The following is an 18529-nucleotide window of genomic DNA, read 5'->3' on the forward strand; positions in this document are numbered from 1 at the left end:
AATCAACCATGGGGCTCACTGCTGCCAAACTCAACCCTGCTCTCATTCAATGTCCACACGCATTCTCTGTTCCGCAGGAAACATCAGCTTACTATCGGGAGCTGGAACCCCCTTTCCCCCTGCCCGATTCTTTCTCCGCACCCCCCCCCCCCGCTCCCCCCAACTTAGGTACCAAAGGGATAGACATTCCCATCCTTGCACCTGGGGCTTTTGAACCGCCTGGGCACAGCAGATGCAGGAAAGTCCAGTGGGGAAGAGGTCACGCCCCAGATGGAGCCCATCTCGATTTTCCATCTGTTAAATGGATGAAAGGAAAAGAAAGAACTTGCATTTATATAGCGCCTTTTACCACCTCAGGGCGTCCCAAAGCGCTTCACAGCCAATGAAGCGCTTTTGAAGTGTAGTCACTGTTGTAAAGTAGGAAACGCGGCAGCCGATTTGCGCACAGCAAGATCCCACAATCAGCAATGAGGTAAGTGAGCAAGTGATCTGTTTTTGCTGGTGGCTGTGAGGTAGACATTGACTAAGAGAGGGCGGAAACGCAGCCAAGGTCCCTCACGGATGTGTTCTACACCTCTCCCAATTTTCCCATATTAGTTGTGTCGAGGCAATGCAATTGGTGCAGGAACAGAAAAACCTGCCCCCTTTGTAGTACCCGTATTTGCTACTCCTGCGAACTCGGCCCACGCAGACGATTGAGTTTCGCCCCCGGCAAGTACATTTACCCAGAGAAACATCGAGCAACAATAAGGGTGCTTCAAGAAGTATCGGAACCAAAGCATTTGTAGCGACTATTCCTGGGAGGGAGAGGTGTTTCACCTCCCGTTTGTGTTAAAATGGCTCTTCGCATAATTGGACTCTGCATGTTAAAGAAACAACTTGCATTTATATAGTGCCTTTCACAACCTTAGGACGTCCCAAAGTGCTTTACGTCCAATGAAGTGTTTTTGAAGTGCAGCCACTGTTGTAATGTGGGAAAACACAGCAGCCAATTTGCGCACAGCAAGATCCCACAAACTGAAATGTGACATGACCAGATAATCTGTTTTTTTAGTGACGTTGGTTGAGGGATAAATATTAGCCAGGACACCGGGGAGAATAGTGGCCATGGGATCTTCTACGTCCATCTGGGAGGCCAGGCGGGCTCTCGGTTTAACGTGTCAGCCAAAAGACAGCACCTCCGACAGTGCAGCACTCCCTCAGTATTGCACTGGGAGTGTCAGCCTAGATTATGTGCTCAAGTCTTTGAAGTGGGACTTAGACCCATGACCTTCTGACTCAGAGGCGTGACTGCTCCCCACTGAGGCACGGCTAACACTTATAAGGAGACCCTGTTCAGCGCTGTGCCAGCGCGCTCCTCCCCCCGATCTGAATCACGTGTACGGTCCAATTTTAGTGTTGCAGCCAGCAAAAACTGGTGAGGCGGGAGTTGGACAGCAAACGTGCCTTTTCAATGCAGCAGGAAGGGTGAAGGAGGTTGATAATCTTGAAACCTGTTTGCAAAACACTGCAGGTGTGTTGTGTAAATAGCTGGAGAGAGTCTGCTATGTTTAAATAGCGGCACTCTTACACGCGGTCTAAGACACAGGGTTTGTAACCACGATTCCCCAAACAGTCAACCAGTGACCTTGCTCGTGCAATGAGAAGACTGGAGGCCCATTCAGGTCGGCATCGCAAAGAAGAGTGAAGACCAACGTGGTTCTCCTCTGCCGTTTTCTCCCTCCCTCCTTACTCCGAGGACAGAATCGGGGCCTGGCTGTGATGCCCCCTGGTGGTTGAACGGTTCGGCAGCACTCAATGCCAAGGCTCTTGCGCGGATAACGGGGACGCGGCCAAGTTGCGTGCGGGCAACTGTCGCCCTTGGGACCCGTAACCTCAGCGAGGAGCCAACACAGTCAGGAGGACAAGGGGGAGGCGAGAAAACTGATCAGAAAAGAGAGGGAGAAAAAGGACATTTTACTTTTAACCAGACGCATGAGAACTAATGAATGCTGCAGCCCTTGCGTTACTTCCCTGCAGCAGGGATCCCAGTAGTCCTAGAGCAAGTTTGGGTGCAGTGCTGCTCAGGAGCAGAATGTGTGCAAACGACTAGCGCTCATTTTTCCAGTATCCCAGTAGCCCCTTCATACTTTGGCTTTTCCCCCAGGGTAATCCATTTTTGATACAACTCTTGCCGATATTTCTCCCTCCCTAGCCCAGGAGTGCAATGAGCTAGGGTTGCCAATGCTCCCGGATTGCCCAGGGAGTCTCCAGACATGGAATATGAATCGCCCGGGCACTGCTACTAACAACCTGGGGGAAAAGAAGAGCTTTGAGCCTGCGTACCTCCTCTGTCTGCTCACAGGCGGCCTCCTGATTCAAAACTAGCGCCAAATCGCGAGCAAAGATATTCAATTATAGGGGACCCAACCCTCCTTCAAGGGTAAATGCGGTAACGTTAGCAAACTGCGGGCAAGCGTCATGTGATCAGGCATCACGTGATCAGGTGCCATGTGATCACACGTCACGTGATCAAACCTCCAGGAATATGTCCAACCAGAGTTGGCAACCCAACGCTCAGCCCGATTCTGGTGCCTCTGCCGATGGTCCCCAGCCGAGATGAACTAACCGGCTATGAATCGGTGCCTCACCACATGGGGCTATTTACCCACTGAGGTGTCAGGGCAGCCGGCCGTTAACTCACACTCCGCTCATTCCCTCCTGCGCTCCCGTCAGCTCCCGCTCCTCTCCTGATCAGGTTCAAGGTGGGCCGTGTTTCTCCTGCTTTCACGGGCGCCTGATGCTTGGATCGGGGAGTCTGTGAGCCAGCTCCCCAGGGTCTACGTTCCTGCCTCTGGGATAAGAGAGCCTGATTTTAGTTGTTTAAACCTGGGAGGCAGCTCACGGACGACAGCCTCCTGGAACCTGAACTAATGACTTAACAAATGGTTTAAAATGAACAAGAGACGGGAGAGAGAAAGGTAGCAAATGGTGGCTCAGATATTATAAAACACATTCACAGAGATGCAGCTACTGGCTGTAACAGCCCATAAGTGATTTTACATCACAACAGTGACTACACTTCAAAAGTACTTCATTGGGACGTCCTGAGGTTGTGAAAGGCACTATATAAATCCCAAATCTTTCTTTCTTTGTGATAACTAGTCTGCTGACATTGTCTAGGCTCACATGAAAAAAATGGCCACTGGGATGGGATATTGGAAGGCTGTCAGCGGAGCTATATCCCAAACCTGTACCTCCAGCATGAGTCGCTACCTTCAGGAGAGGAGGGAGAAGACGGGAAAATTGGGGAATAGAAAGAGAGGTTTAGAAAGAATTTGGATTTATATAGTGCCTTTCATGACCTCAGGACGTCCCGAAGCGCTTTACGGCCAATTAAGTAGTTTTTGAAATGTAGTCACTGTTGTAATGTAGGAAAGGCGGCAGCCAATTTGCGCACAGCAAGATCCCACAAATAGCAATATGATAATGACCAGAATCTGATTTTGCTTGAGAGATACATATTAGCCCAGGACACCAGAGAGAACTCCTTTGCTCTTCCTTGAAAAAGTGCCATGGGATCTTTTACGTCCACCTGAGAGGGCAGATGAGGCCTCAGGTTTAGCGTCTCATCCGACAGTTGGCACTTCCAACAGTGCAGCACTCCCTCAGAGTGTCAGGCCAGATTTTGTGCTCAAGTCCCTGGAGTGGGACCCACGAACCTTCTGACTCAGAGGCGAGAATGGCACCAACTGAGCGATTGCTGAGTTTGAGCCACAGCTCTGTTAAATGGACAGGGTGGAGATCCAATGGCATCCTGCTTACAGTAAACAAGTGGTGATGCCGTCTGGAATGACGATGTGTTAGTATCTCTGGTTAACAAATATTTTGCAACAAATAACATGCCGGGCCACAGTGAAATGACTACCCCACTTCTAGTGAAGATTTGGACGCCACTCTTCCATTGTTTAGCCCACAGAGAGCACCGACTGACTGTCAGATTGAACGGGATGGGTAACTACACCCTGAACTTGTTGACGATGCTGTTTTGAAATGGCATTGCCTCCAGTTGAACTGTTCAAGACTGGTTTATCCTGCGACTGCAAAAACATAAACTGCAAACATGTTATCGCTTTCTTGTCCCAGTCACAGCCGGAGAATCACCCATTTCTTCAAATCTCAGCCGCAGCTTAGAAAAGGCCTTTTATTTTTGGTGGGATCACGTTGACCCGTGATCGGCCTGATACTCTGAAATCTCGATACTGTCTAGATTTACTCATCAGAGCGATCCCTGTATCAGCAATGTGTCTAGGGGGAAAAAAAACTTGCATTTATATAGCGCCTTTCACGACCTCAGGACATCCCAATGCGCTTCACAGCCAATTAAGTAATTTTTGAAGTGTAGTTACTGTTGTAATGTAGGGATATGTGGCAGCCAATTTGCGCACAGCAAGATCCCACAAATACCTGTTTTTTTTTTAGTGATGCTGGTTAAGGGATAAATATTGGCCAGGATACCGCTGAGCACTCCCTTGCTGTCCTTCAAAATAGTGCCGTGGGATCTTTTATGTCCACCTAAGAGGACAGACAGGACCTCATTTAACATCTCATCTGGAAGATGGCACCTCCGACAGTGCAGCACTCCCCCAGTACTGCACTGCCAGCCTAGATTTTTGTGCTCAAGTCTCTAGAGTGGGATCTATCCACATCTGGACATGTGGTTCTGCCGATCTTCCACCTGAGCTGCCCCCATCTCTCTGTGAGCGCTGCCCCCTGCTGGGGGCTCCAGATGGTGGAATTGCTCCCAATATGCTCCAATTTGCACCCCTTTCAGTCCTGCTTTTCTTTTGGTGTCGGTGGGGTATTTTCTGCACTGCTTGCTTACATGTAGGTCTCACGCAGCCATTGGTAACCCCAATATGGACCTCCAGACACACTGAACACGGTATCTAGGGAAGGGGAAGATCCATTTATGAAGCCAGTGCAAATCTTGTGCTAGTTCATCATCTCAAAGTGCTCCAACCAGCAGTGACATAACTAGAACTACCAGTACTGCGCCCTGATGAGTTCTCCCCATTGTCCTGGCCAATATTTATCCCTCAACCAACATCACTAAAAGCAGATTATCTGGTCATTATCCCATTGCTGTTTGTGGGACCTTGCTGTGCGCAAATTGGCTGCCAAGTTTGCCTACAATAAAACGGTGACTACACCTCAAAAAGTACATTGTTGGCTGTGCAGCACTTTGGGTTGTCCTGAGGATGTGAATGATTGGTTGCTGTTCTTGCCTACATAGCAACAATGACTGCTCTTCAGAAGTACTTTATTGGTTGAGGATTTGAAAAGCGCTATATAAATGCAAATCCTCTTTCATTTTTCATGGTTTGGAACGACAGACTCTGTATCCGCCACTGGGAGTTGTTCACAGTTTACGTTGAGACAATATGAAAATTTCATTCCGCTTTACTGAAACCCTGGTGATGATACTGAATGACATTCTTGTCTTGCACTTCACAATCCTGTAAAACTGGAACATCTCCTAGCTTGCATGATTTGTTTAACTGACGTCCTGTTGAGTGTAACAGAGATGGGTTAGAATGTGGAACTCGCTACCACAAGGAGTAGTTGAGGGGAATAGCATAGATGCATTTAAGGGGAAGCTAGGAAAACACATAAGGGGGAAAGGGATAGAAGGATATGCTGATAGGGTGGGAGGAGGTGCGTGTGGAGCATAAACACCGGCATGGACCGGTTGGGCCGAACGGCCTGTTTCTGTGCTGTACACTCTATGTCATTCTATGTAACAGCTCCCTGCAATAACCCAATTGTTCATTTCTTTCCCCATTTTGCAGAGCCCGGTGGTGTCATCGACTGCCTCAAGGGGCTGCGTCTCCAAGAAGCTCCTTGCACCTTCTTTGTGGTCCACGTTATAGGCGCTGTCGTGCTTTTTATGACAGATGGGATTTTGGTAAGTTCAGTCTTCTTCGGTAGCTTGGGAGTTTAAAGCGAACCTGCAAAATGCCAAAAAAAATTTTTCCAAATGATTGGATTCCATAATTGAAAACGAGAGAGCAGATTGAGCTGCTGTTGCGGCTGAACGCAGCACATTGAGGAAAATTGGTTAACGAGGCTCATCACGCCTGCAATGGAGCCCGCCTGATTTACCTCCATGCCCTGTGCCCAGCCGATCCTTTATGGCCAAGTGCAGTAAGAGGAAAATCTGCCCCGAGACCCTACGTTCTGTTACATTTCAGCTTCCGAGATGATGCAAGAGTCCCCTCCCACTCTCTTTTACTAAAGAACCATTCCAGGGTCATGGTAGAATGGAGGGCAGGGAGAGGTCGTGGGAACCGCCCAGGAAATGGACGGAGAGTCGGTGAAGGAAGAAAGTTTCAAGTTACAGCCCCTTTTTTGACAGGTTATTTTTTTTGTCTGAACATTGGTTTGCTTTTTAAACGTGACATTTGGCACCAGCTGAAGGCATTGTTTTAACTGGGCCTGTTGCTAGCACGCTCTGTTCAGTTGGTAGGGTACATAACACATGTGCCTCATGCGTGCCAACTATCTTCTTTTGATGTAGGCATTCAGGGTCTGAGGGTCCAGTCCATGTCTCCATGTCTGTGGAGGAAGATCAGTGGGGACCACTTCCCGCTCAGCACCGTTCCCACCTGAGTCCTGTTGGTGCTGCTATAGGCCAGAGCAGTTGAGCATGGCTGCTCAACGAGGGGTGAACAGGACTTCTCGCTACATCAGGAGTTCCTGCCCACTGAGTGCAGGTTAATTCAGTCCCTTTTGGGCTTCCACTGATGTCCTGGAGCAGCACGTAGAGGGAGGTGGAGGACGGCAAGAGGGAGCGGAGAAGTGGGGGGGGGGGGGGGGGGGGGGAGAGGAGGAGTGTCCAAGCATGGACTGGGGGGAGGGAGAAAGGGGGAGGAGTGAGTGAATTTCAACTGGAGGGGAGGAAGCAGAGGAGAGTCCCTGTATGACTGGGGGAAGGGGAGGAGACTGGCAACATCAACTGGGGGAAAAGGGGGGGGGAATTCCCAGCATAGACTGGGGTGAAGGGGAATTCCGACTTGGAAATATATCACCGTTCCTTCGTCGTCGCTGGGTCAAAATCCTGGAACTCCCTTCCTAACAGCACTGTGGGAGAACCTTCATCGCACGGACTGCAGCGGTTCAAGAAGGCGGCTCACCACCACCTTCTCAAGGGCAATTAGGGATGGGCAACAAATGCCGGCCTCGCCAGCGATGCCCACATCCCGTGAACGAATAAAGAAAAAAATTACCAGCACGGACTGGGGAACGGGAGAGTGCCATTTCAGGGCCTGAACTTGACCTCTGTCTGTAGTGGTTGTTGACGGCGTAAAAAATAAAAGTGGAAAGTTTCCTGTTTACACACCAGCCCTGTGTTTTATCTCTAACAGGGAGAGTACTCTGGATTCGTGTATACCTATGCTGTCGATAAGCCCCTCTACATCGAGACTAGGGTAGCTGGCTACCTCAGTAGTCTCTTTTGGGCTTCCATTACTTTGGGCAGACTGGCATCTATTCCAGTGTCTGGAAAGTTGAAACCTGCGACCATGGTGTTCATAAATCTGGTGAGTATTTTAGTCACGCCTTGACTTATCTTGACTTCTACTGTCCTCTTTTCAACCTTTCTTTTCCACCACGAGCATCTCACGGCTGTGCCTGATTCTGACCGTGAGGTCTACATACAAACAGTTCCCGGGAGAGAAGTGATCAGGAGTGGAAGCTCATTTTTTTCTCCCGACACTAACTCTGTTGGAGGGTCTATCGTCACCCTGATCGGCTAACTCAGCGCAGAGCAATGATTTAACCTGGACGTTTTGGGTCTGTATCCTTCAGTACAGATGTCAGCCATGGCTCAGTTGGCAGCTCTCTCGCCGCTGAGGCAGTGGGTTCAAGTCCCACTCCAGAGAATGGAGCGCAGAAATCTAGGCTGACTCTCCCGGTGTGGTACTGAGGGAGTGCCGCAATGTCTGAGGTGCCGTCTTTGTGGATGAGACATTAAACTGAGGCCCTCTCAGATGAATGTTAAAGATCTCATGGCAGTATTTCAAAGAGCAGGGGGGTTCTCACTGGTGTTCTGGCCAACATTTATCCCTCAATCAAAACATCACTTAAACATATTGGGCTCGATTTTCCCGGGAAATTGCAGGTGGGGGGGCTCCGAAAATCGGGCAAATCCCGTTCCGGTTCGGAGCCCGGCTCCAACCCGCCGACTTCCGAGTTCCCCACTGACGCACCTGTGTGCAGGCGGACGACCCGAATCCAGATGTCCCGCCGGCAACTAAAACCAGCGGGATGATAGTTAAAGAGCCAAATATACCTTATTGAGGTACTTAAGGCACTTTACTTGTGATATATTAGGTTGTTGGACAATTTTTAACTAACCTGGGTGGCTTCCCCACGGCATCTGATTCGTGAAGGGCCGGATCAGGCAAAAAGAAACAAAATAAATTAAATAAAAACCCATTGCCTGAAGTTAAAACACAAAATCAGCCTACCTGTCCACCCTGCTCCGATGTCCGATGTCTCCCTCTCTGATCTCCCCCACTTCGCCCCCCTCCCAATGTCCCCCTCTTCACCCTCCCGATGTCCCCCCGATCTCCCCCTCTTCACCCTCCCGATGTGCCCCCCGATCTTGCCCACTTTCCTCCCCCGATGTTCCCCCCCCACCCCGATCTTCCCCTCTTTCCTCCCCCGATGACGTCTCGCTCTCCACCACCTCCCCCCACCACCGTTGCAGCTCCTGACGGCAGCCAACCTGTCAATCAGGCTGGTTGCCGGGCGCGAAACCCGGAGAGCACGTTAATCACCATCAATTACGATGCGATTGCGTCGGAAACGGTAAATTTTGTTTATTCGGGTTTGCCATGGGCACCTTCACCCCCCCCCCCAGCCAATGCCAACCTGCCACCATTTCAAAATTGAGCCCATTATCTCCTTGCTGAGTGCAAATTGGCTGCTGTGCTTCCTACATTACAACAGTAACTAGACTTCAAAAATACTTCACTGTCCGTAAAATGCTTCGGGACAGCCTGAGTTTGTGAAAGGTGCTATCTAAATGCCAGTCTTTTTTTCTTTACCATACTGTGAATTTATTCCCTTGGGCACCTCTGAAAGAGGCTGACAGATCTTCCCTGCATGTCCTGGGTTTCTGTTGGATTCCCGCCGTTCGCACTTTTATCCCTGCAGGGAAATGTCTCCCTCTACATTATCTGTGCATCTCGGTGCTTTGGCCATGAAACCCTCTCAGCCTTTCCGTTCTCCCTGATGTTGATGACATCCAATCCCCGCGATCAATTTAGCGAGAAACCCGGGTTTATATATCGTTTTGAAAAAAAAGTTGCTTCAGCGGGAGTCAGTTCTGACTTTTTGTGGGGTTTTTTCTTTGTCTTGTTTCAGGGTGGAATCATCGGTACCTTCGTCCTGATGTTGTGTTTCCCGGTCAGCATCGTTTGTCTTTACGTGGGGACAGGACTTTTGGGGTTTTTCCTGAGCAGCACCTTTCCCAGTATGTTGGCTTACACCGAGGACATCTTGAATTACAACGGTTGGTTGCACATTCTGCCAGATGCTGTGCTCTTAATTCCTGTAACTCTGCTATAGAACTTATATCCTCCTCTAAATCATATCAGTTAAGTGTTTGTACGATACCATCCCACAGGGTAATCTCCGAGCCTATATATAACACAGGGTGGGGTGTCCTCCATGCTGCCGGAATCCCGGTTAAAATGGTGGGGGGTGGGAACGCTGCGAGAACGAAGTGGCTGCTGTCCGATCACCATTTTAACCTCACCCCGCCCCCACCGTTACTGCTAGACGGGCTGAGTTAAAATCGGGGCTTCACATCAAGAGACTCCTCGCCCACCGAGGTAATCTCCTGATAGACTCCTCGCCCCCCGAGGTAATCTCCTGATAGACTCCTTGCCCCCCGAGGTAATCTCCTGATAGACTCCTTGCCCCCCGAGGTAATCTGATAGACTCCTTACCCCCCGAGGTAATCTCCTGATAGACTCCTTACTCCCCGAGGTAATCTCCTGATAGACTCCTCACCCCCCGAGGTAATCTCCTGATAGACTCCTCACCCCCCGAGGTAATCTCCTGATAGACTCCTCGCCCCCCGAGGTAATCTCCTGATAGACTCCTCGCCCCCCGAGGTAATCTCCTGATAGACTCCTTACTCCCCGAGGTAATCTCCTGATAGACTCCTTACCCCCCCGAGGTAATCTCCTGATAGACTCCTCACCCCCCGAGGTAATCTCCTGATAGACTCCTCACCCCCCGAGGTAATCTCCTGATAGACTCCTCGCCCCCCGAGGTAATCTCCTGATAGACTCCTCGCCCCCCGAGGTAATCTCCTGATAGACTCCTCGCCCCCCGAGGTAATCTCCTGATAGACTCCTCGCCCCCCGAGGTAATCTCCTGATAGACTCCTTACTCCCCGAGGTAATCTCCTGATAGACTCCTTACCCCCCCGAGGTAATCTCCTGATAGACTCCTCACCCCCCGAGGTAATCTCCTGATAGACTCCTCACCCCCCGAGGTAATCTCCTGATAGACTCCTCGCCCCCCGAGGTAATCTCCTGATAGACTCCTCGCCCCCCGAGGTAATCTCCTGATAGACTCCTTACTCCCCGAGGTAATCTCCTGATAGACTCCTTACTCCCCGAGGTAATCTCCTGATAGACTCCTCACCCCCCGAGGTAATCTCCTGATAGACTCCTCACCCCCCGAGGTAATCTCCTGATAGACTCCTTACTCCCCGAGGTAATCTCCTGATAGACTCCTTACTCCCCGAGGTAATCTCCTGATAGACTCCTTACTCCCCGAGGTAATCTCCTGATAGACTCCTTACCCCCCGAGGTAATCTCCTGATAGACTCCTTACCCCACCGAGGTAATCTCCTGATAGACTCCTTACCCCCCCGAGGTAATCTCCTGATAGACTCCTTACTCCCCGAGGTAATCTCCTGATAGACTTCTTACCCCCCGAGGTAATCTCCTGATAGACTCCTTACCCCCCGAGGTAATCTCCTGATAGACTCCTTACCCCCCCGAGGTAATCTGATAGACTCCTTACTCCCCGAGGTAATCTGATAGACTCCTTACCCCCCGAGGTAATCTCCTGATAGACTTCTTACCCCCCCCGAGGTAATCTCCTGATAGACTCCTTACTCCCCGAGGTAATCTCCTGATAGACTCCTCACCCCCCGAGGTAATCTCCTGATAGACTCCTCACCCCCCGAGGTAATCTCCTGATAGACTCCTTACCCCCTGAGAATTAGTGGGGGTGGCAATCAGGAAACTTTCCCTCCGATGCCTCTAGGCAATCGAACGTAGTCCAGGAGACCACATTGACCATGACTTATGTTAATTGCTACCTACCTCTTATCACACGCTATGATTTCACTCAATAACACTTTAAGGACTTGGCTGGATGCGCTTTATTTAATGTTTTTTCTTTCTCCTTTCATGGCAGGATGTGCAACAACTGTGCTGGTGACAGGGGCAGGAATTGGGGAGTTTGCTCTCCAGATGCTTGTTGGATCAGTGAGTATATCCTTTCCACAATGTTTATGTTTTTAAATAGATTCACATCGGACAAATTCAGTGGAGGTCTTTGAGTGTACCGATAGAGTAAATGCAGTAGATGTTGTTTATTGATTTTCAAAAGGCCTTTGGTAAGAAGCCATTTAGAAGGCTTATTGATAAATGAAGATACTTGGGGTTGAAGGAAATACAAGAACATTGGATGGGAATTTGGTTAAAAGACAGAAATCAGAGCAGTGGTTAATGGATGTTTTTCCAACTAGGGAGGTGTAAACAATGTTGTTCCCAGGGTTAGCAAAGCCTCCCAGGAATTAAAGATTAATATCTACCGCGAGCAAACCAGGAGAAAAAAAATCAGAGGCATAAAAAAAATCAGAGATGCGGGGGGGAAAAAAAGACTGTTTGACTGATGGTCAAGAATCATCCAATCGGATAATGGAGAGTCTGCTCGCTTTCTGATTGGCTGCGGGAAGGCGGGGCGCCGTGAGGATGGACCTGTTGGGCGACCAATGGCGGGAGTGCGGGAGCGTGATGGTTGGAGGTGGAAGGTCATGTGATGAAACCTCCTGGAATAAATCCGACCAGAATTGGCAACCATACCCAGGGGTCAGTGTTGGGACCATTGCTCTTAATATATATACTTGAGTACGGGGGACCCAATATCATAATTTGCAGATAATACAAGCGCTGGGTGTGCAGTTAACTGCGATCCACTATCTCTCTGCGCCCCCCCCACCACCCGAGGCTGAAAATAGCCCCCCCTCTGATTCTATTCCAGGAGCTATGAGCACCATTCCTTTAACATGTTGTCTAATGAATCTTGTCACTCCTTGCAGGTTATCCAGTCGCCCGAAACCGATATATTCCTTGTGTGTGGGCTAACCTTTAGCTGCCTTGCCCTCCTCTTCTACCTGGTTCTTTTATTGGTGCACAGATTACACAGTCATCAGACCATGGGAGGTGAGGATTTGGTTACTCGGGGCAGTGGGAGGGGGAAAGCCTGGTTCAGGAGCAGTGGACGTTGGGGCAGAAATTGGTCTGCGTTGGGACCGTTTTACGCCCACTGATTTACCGATGAAAAGGCCTGCGACCGATCTGGTCCCGCTGCTAAATTCGTGCGTTCCTTTCTCCAGGCGTCCCAGGCGGGTGCCTAAAACAGGGGTCACTCCCCTTAAGTATGTGCATTAGGGGCCTAACGCCCTTTGAAGAAACCCCGTCAAGAAATGTGTTGCCGATGAGCGGGGCAGGCGTCGAGCCTACCCCGATCAGGCTTCTTCAGCTGGTCCCCCTGGGCTGCCAACGAAAGGCCGGTGAATTCTTTTCTTTTAAACATGGCAGTGGAGCCGAAGGAGCAGGAGAGCTCCCCCATGACTCCACAGGGGTCGCGATCGGCCCTCCACCCCCACTGTAGCCCAGTCCAAACCCCCTCCCCCCCCCCCCCCTCCTCCCGGAACCTATCTGGGGTTCGCTGCCGGAGAGGCAGATGGCCCGAGATTGACGTCACGGCCTCTTTGGGCCAGAGAGTTCCAGATTTCTACTACCCTTTGTGTGAAGAAGTGCTTCCCGGTTGAAATCCCACTGGGACACCCTGAACCATTGCTTTACGGTGTCACTCATTTATCCCGTTGACCACTTTTGCTGTTGTCGGTCGCGGTTTGTGGCACCAAGTATGAAAAAAAACGCGACCCGTTTCCCAAATTAAACGTCTTTTTTTTTGTTTTCGCAGGTACTTTGAAAACAGCCACGATAGGGGAGTCACGGTTTTCATACCAGAGCTGAGGTTTCTAGAGCGACCGGTTACTGCAAACGTACACAAGTTCCGAATGGATCTAAAGCAATATTGGAATAGACTGATTGCCTGTACAGGCTCTTACATTGGACTTTACCAAGAAAAAATCCATACACACAGCTGCCCACCACCCACCCCTGCCCCCCTCACCCCCCCCCCCCCCCCCCAGTTTGAGAAGTGGCCCGGTCGCTTTTTGTCTACACCTCTGGTGAAACTGAGGCTCCGCAATGATTCGCGCAGATGCAAATAATCTTCGTAAGAGAATGACATTTGAAGGTATAACATACCAGCGTTCGTCGTAATGATCAACATCTCGTAGGACTCGAGTTGACTGCTTCACGGTTATTTTTTATTAAGTAGAACTGTGTTTTTTTTAAAAGCATTTGATTCGTTCAGGTAAACGATTCTTTCTGCTGAAATCTTTTTTTTTAACAAAAAATGTCAAATGTGACTCGCGTGTGTGAAGCCGAGAGCTTCGTTCCAATTTCACTTGCGGTTAAAAATGAAAGCCCTAAACTTGGGAACACCAGCGTCCGAGTGCTTAACACCATGAACGCCTGAAATTCCTCTTTGTGCTACTTTAGTGGAGACGTTAACCCTTTGAAAATAAATGGGTCGACTCCTCCCTTAAAGTTTATTTGTATTTTTGTTTTTTTTGGGGGGGGTGGGGTGGGGAATGACACTGGCAAGACAGTATTTATTGCTCACCCGATTTCTCCTGAGTCAACCACGTGTTGTGGGACTTGAGGTGTTGGGATGATACCCTGGAACTCCCAACCTAATAACACTGTGGGAGAACCTTCACCACACAGACTGCAGCGGTTCAAGAAGGCGGCTCACCACCACCTTCTCAAGGGGCAACTAGGGATGGGCAATAAATGCCGGCCTTGCTAGCGATGCCCACATCCCGGGAATAAATTTTTTAAAAAGGAGAGTCATGAGTAGCCCAGACCAGGTAGGAGGTGGCAGGTTGCCTTTCCTGTAGGATGTAAGGAATCTTACAACACCAGGTTATAGTCCAACTGTTTTATTTGAAAATCACAAGCTTTCAAATAAAACAGTTGGACTATAACCTGGTGTTGTAAGATTCCTTACATTTGTCAACCCCAGTCCATCACCGGCATCTCCACATCATTCCTGTAGGATATCAGTGGACCAGTTGGGTTTTTACAACTTTCATGGTCATTTGTTTCTGCTAGTGCCAGACCAAACATTATCAGGTTTATTAAATCTAGTTTCACAACTTGCCACGGTGGGATTTGAACTCACAGCCTCTGGGTTACGGGTCCAGTACCATAGGCGGAGAGAGGAATTTCTGGCAAGCACATTAACTACTTGTGCGTTGGCTTCCATCCATTCTCCCACTCGGGACAACAAAGGGAAAAAAAAAAAGGAAAAACTTGCATTTGTATTGGGCCTCATCACATTTCTCAGACAAATCTCAAAGTGTTTCACATACAATGAATTACTTTGAAGTGCAGTCACTGTTGCTATGCAGGCAATTCGGCAGCCATTTTGTGTACAGCACACAACGACTTAGTTAATTTATTTTTTGCTGGGATTGGTTGAGGGAGGAATATTGGCCAAGGCATTGGGAGAACTCCTCGCTCTTCATCAAAAATAGTGGCAAAGGGTCTTTTACATCCACTATTCGAAAGATGGTACCTCTGACAATGTAGCACTCCCTCAGTGCCCTATTGGAGTGGTAGTCCAGGTGATATGCTCAAGTCCTGCGTTGGGCTTGAAAGAGGACCAGGTTCTAAATTTAATGTCGCGGTAGCATCCCACCTCGTGGTGGGCAATGAATGGAGGCCCGAAGACATACAGAGCAGCTGGCCTGCTGAGGGCCAGAGACTAAGGGGAGTTGGACTATAGGAGGCTCCTGAGACATTGTATGAGCACTACTCTGCTAAAGGAACATCACAATTCAGTATCAATCCTGATAGTTTTTCCATGTCCGATTATCAGAGCGTTACTAGTTATGGGTGAATTGGACTGCAGCATCCCTTTTTCCAAAGATATATATTTATTTGTAATTGACTCACCACAAGAGCTTGGATTGGATTAGATCCCTTTGCAGGTCAAATATTAAAATTCATTTTCTTAATTGTTCGTATTCATATCAAATCCTTGTTATGAAGTCATAGGTTTCACATATAGTTAATCTCTCCCAAGAAAATGGAAAAGACACATTGGTACAATAGGAGAGGTTCTGCTGTGTGCTGGGGTTAAGGTACCTTCCTGAGACAGACCAGAAGGGGCTTAACTCTGCGTTTAACTTCTGCTGTACCTAGTCTAAAGTGAGCTCGATACTGAGACTGGATGTGAACAGAAAACAATAATTTCTCTGTCACTGAAATCCCTCATCTTGATAAGCAAAGGATTAAACAAAAACCCATATTAAACTACAGAAAAGGAAATAATGAATCATTCATTTTTCTTAACCATTCCCCTCTTTCCCCCCCCCCCCCCAATTTCATCTCCGTTTCTCCTGAAGGTGCCGACTCTTGCTTGTGCAGGGAATAGAAAATGTCCGCATCGAGCGCCCCCGGGTCAGGTACAGCGTCGCCAACCGCAGAGTAAAAGCCTCCTCTACTTTGCCTCAATGATGATGGACCCTGTCCCTAAACTCTGACGGTCACTCTCGATCATACCAGTGTCTCATTCCCATTTCCCACCAAGCATGAGACTGCCCATTCGTGCTGTGGCTCAGTGTCCACGAGGGACTGGGTTGGGACTAAACTCATTTAAGGTGAAGATCGTGTGAGAAAATTCTGACACCAGATGTCATCGACCCCCAACGTCAAGGGTGGTGGGTGGGGGGAGGAGGGGTAGATTTCCTCTGGTTGCTGTGGGTTGCCGACACTTGTGAGGCCTGTCATGACAAGCACCAACAGCCATTGCAGGTTGCTGTAATAGCACGGCAGCCGCCTGACGCTTGAGTTGATCAAACGCCCTCCATCGTGTTAAGCACCCCTATAAAAGGAAATCATAAACCCTTCCTTTAAGACTCCTTTAAGGGTCTCGCTGGCAATTGGGATCAGAGGAAGTCTTTGTGCTTTGTTTATGATGTTACCGACCAGGGTCAGTCGTCGCCCTCACGTCACAGATGAACCCTGAATGGAAACGGGGGATTAATCCAGCAGAGGGGCAACACGCTGAAGCAGCAGTGTGCTGAATGGCGAGGCCAGGACATAAAATTGATCGTTCGGTTCATGTCATCGATGTGAACCAGCTGTCTGAGAAAGTGTTTCTGCAGGCTGTCTCTTCACAGTTTCTGAGGTTAAGCGGCCATCTTTGGTTTTATTACTGCCCTGTGATATGCTTTTGTTCTTTACAAAGGGCCCCAGGAGAGGGGACCCTGCAGTTCCTGGCCTAAGCACTCTCTCAGCCTAGTAACTCCACAAGATGCACAAGGACAGACATTTGTAGAGGTGTCAAGGGCTGTTCATTTTTTGATCAATATAGAAGCTGCTATTTGAATTCTAATGGTTGGATTCCACAATTAATTTATTAGTCACTAGTCTGCCTCCCTCACTGCACAATAAGCTAGCTTGAAGAGTTCCTGCCTAGTTGCAAGAATTTCCTGGTGCACATGGGATGCCAAGGAACAGCCTACGCTGAGTTAATAGCTCGGGGAAAGGTTCCTACAGGATTCTTTGGTGGTGTCCTCATTATGTTCTCAGTCATTTGCCAATGCAATGACCAGCCTGCACAAACACCTTCCAGGACACTCGGGCAGATAATGTTGCCCTAAATAATGCAGCCTCTTTTTTTCCCTTAAACCCGTGCAGTGTTGCAGAAAGTTGAGATTTCAATTTTTTTTTTGCTTTCTAGACTGCAAATGAAATGCTTTATGTGGTTTTGTTATTTAAACCTGTTTTATGAAAACCTGTTTTGATCAAGTGTATTTTGAAGGTTGGACTTTGATCAGCTAATTAATCAGTGCACATGTACTCAGGATATGTTTGTGTTCTGACAACCAAAGAAATGTTAGATAATATATATTAAAGATACTATGAAATTCCATTTAATTTTTCTTTTTGTATAAATTTATTCGTTCAGCTTTTAATCACAAGGTCAGTTCAGATGAAGAAGGCCTTTTGGTCTATTTGATCTCATACTTCCACAATCCCATCCCTTCCCTACCATCCCAACCTTTCCATCCCAACCCTTCCATCCAATCCCTACCATCCCAACCCTTCCACCCCATCCCTACCATCCCATCCCTACCTTTCCATCCAATCCCTTCCATCCCAACCCTTCCATCCCAACCCTTCCATCCCAACCCTTCCATCCTAACCCTTCCATCCTAACCCTTCCATCCCAACCCTTCCATCCCAACCCTTCCATCCTAACCCTTCCATCCAATCCCTTCCATCCCAACCCTTCCATCCCAACCCTTCCATCCTAACCCTTCCATCCTAACCCTTCCATCCCAACCCTTCCATCCCAACCCTTCCATCCCATTCCTTCCATCCAATCCCTTCCATCCAATCCCTTCCATCCCATCCCTACCATCCCATCCCTTCCATCCCAACCCTTCCATCCCATTCCTTCCATCCCATTCCTTCCATACCAATATTTCCATCCCAACCCTTCCATCTCCTCATTACGCCATCCAGCTGTTTTTTAAATGGAGCCAGTGCCCAGGACACAACAACAACAATTTGCATTTATATAGCATCTTTAATGTAGTAAAACATCCCAAAACATCAGGAGCGTTATCAAACAAAATTTGACAATGAGCCACATAAGGAGGTATTAGGACAGGTGACCAAAAGCTTGGACAAAGAGGTAGGTTTTAAGGAGCACCTTAAAGGAGGAGAGAGAGGCGGAGAGGTTTAGGGAGGGAATTCCAGAGCTTAGGGCCTAGGCAGCTGAAGGCATGGCTGCCATAGGTGGAGCGATTAATATCAGGGGTGCGCAAGAGGCCAGAATTGGAGGAGCGCAGAGATCTCGGAGGGTTGTTGGCTAGAGGAGGTTACAGAGATAGGGAGGGGCGAGGCCTTAGGGGGATTTGAAAACAAGGATGAGAATTTTAAAATTGAGGCGTTCCCAGACCGGGAGCCAATGTGGGAGCCAGCGTGCGTAGAGATAATAGGAGAATGGGACTTGGTGAGAGTTAAGATACGGGCAGCAGAGTTTTGGATGAGCTCAAGTTTATGGAGGATGGATGATG

At 48.8% G+C, this 18529-nt stretch overlaps 1 protein-coding gene across 1 annotated transcript in view; it reads left to right on the forward strand.

The window, feature by feature from the left end:
* The window catches only part of LOC137344596 (major facilitator superfamily domain-containing protein 4A-like), a 49167-nt gene extending 31786 nt beyond the window's left edge, over positions 1-17381 (forward strand). The window contains exons 5-10 of the mRNA XM_068007672.1: positions 5832-5947; positions 7407-7580; positions 9412-9559; positions 11488-11558; positions 12395-12518; positions 13285-17381. Of these exons, the coding sequence (XP_067863773.1) occupies positions 5832-5947; positions 7407-7580; positions 9412-9559; positions 11488-11558; positions 12395-12518; positions 13285-13337 (686 nt within the window). The 3' untranslated portion in view covers positions 13338-17381. The remainder of the gene's footprint in view (positions 1-5831; positions 5948-7406; positions 7581-9411; positions 9560-11487; positions 11559-12394; positions 12519-13284) is intronic.
* The last annotated feature ends 1148 nt before the right edge of the window (positions 17382-18529 follow it).

The sequence above is a fragment of the Heptranchias perlo genome, chromosome 27 (assembly GCF_035084215.1).
Source record: "Heptranchias perlo isolate sHepPer1 chromosome 27, sHepPer1.hap1, whole genome shotgun sequence".
NCBI classification, from domain to species: Eukaryota; Metazoa; Chordata; class Chondrichthyes; order Hexanchiformes; family Hexanchidae; genus Heptranchias; species Heptranchias perlo.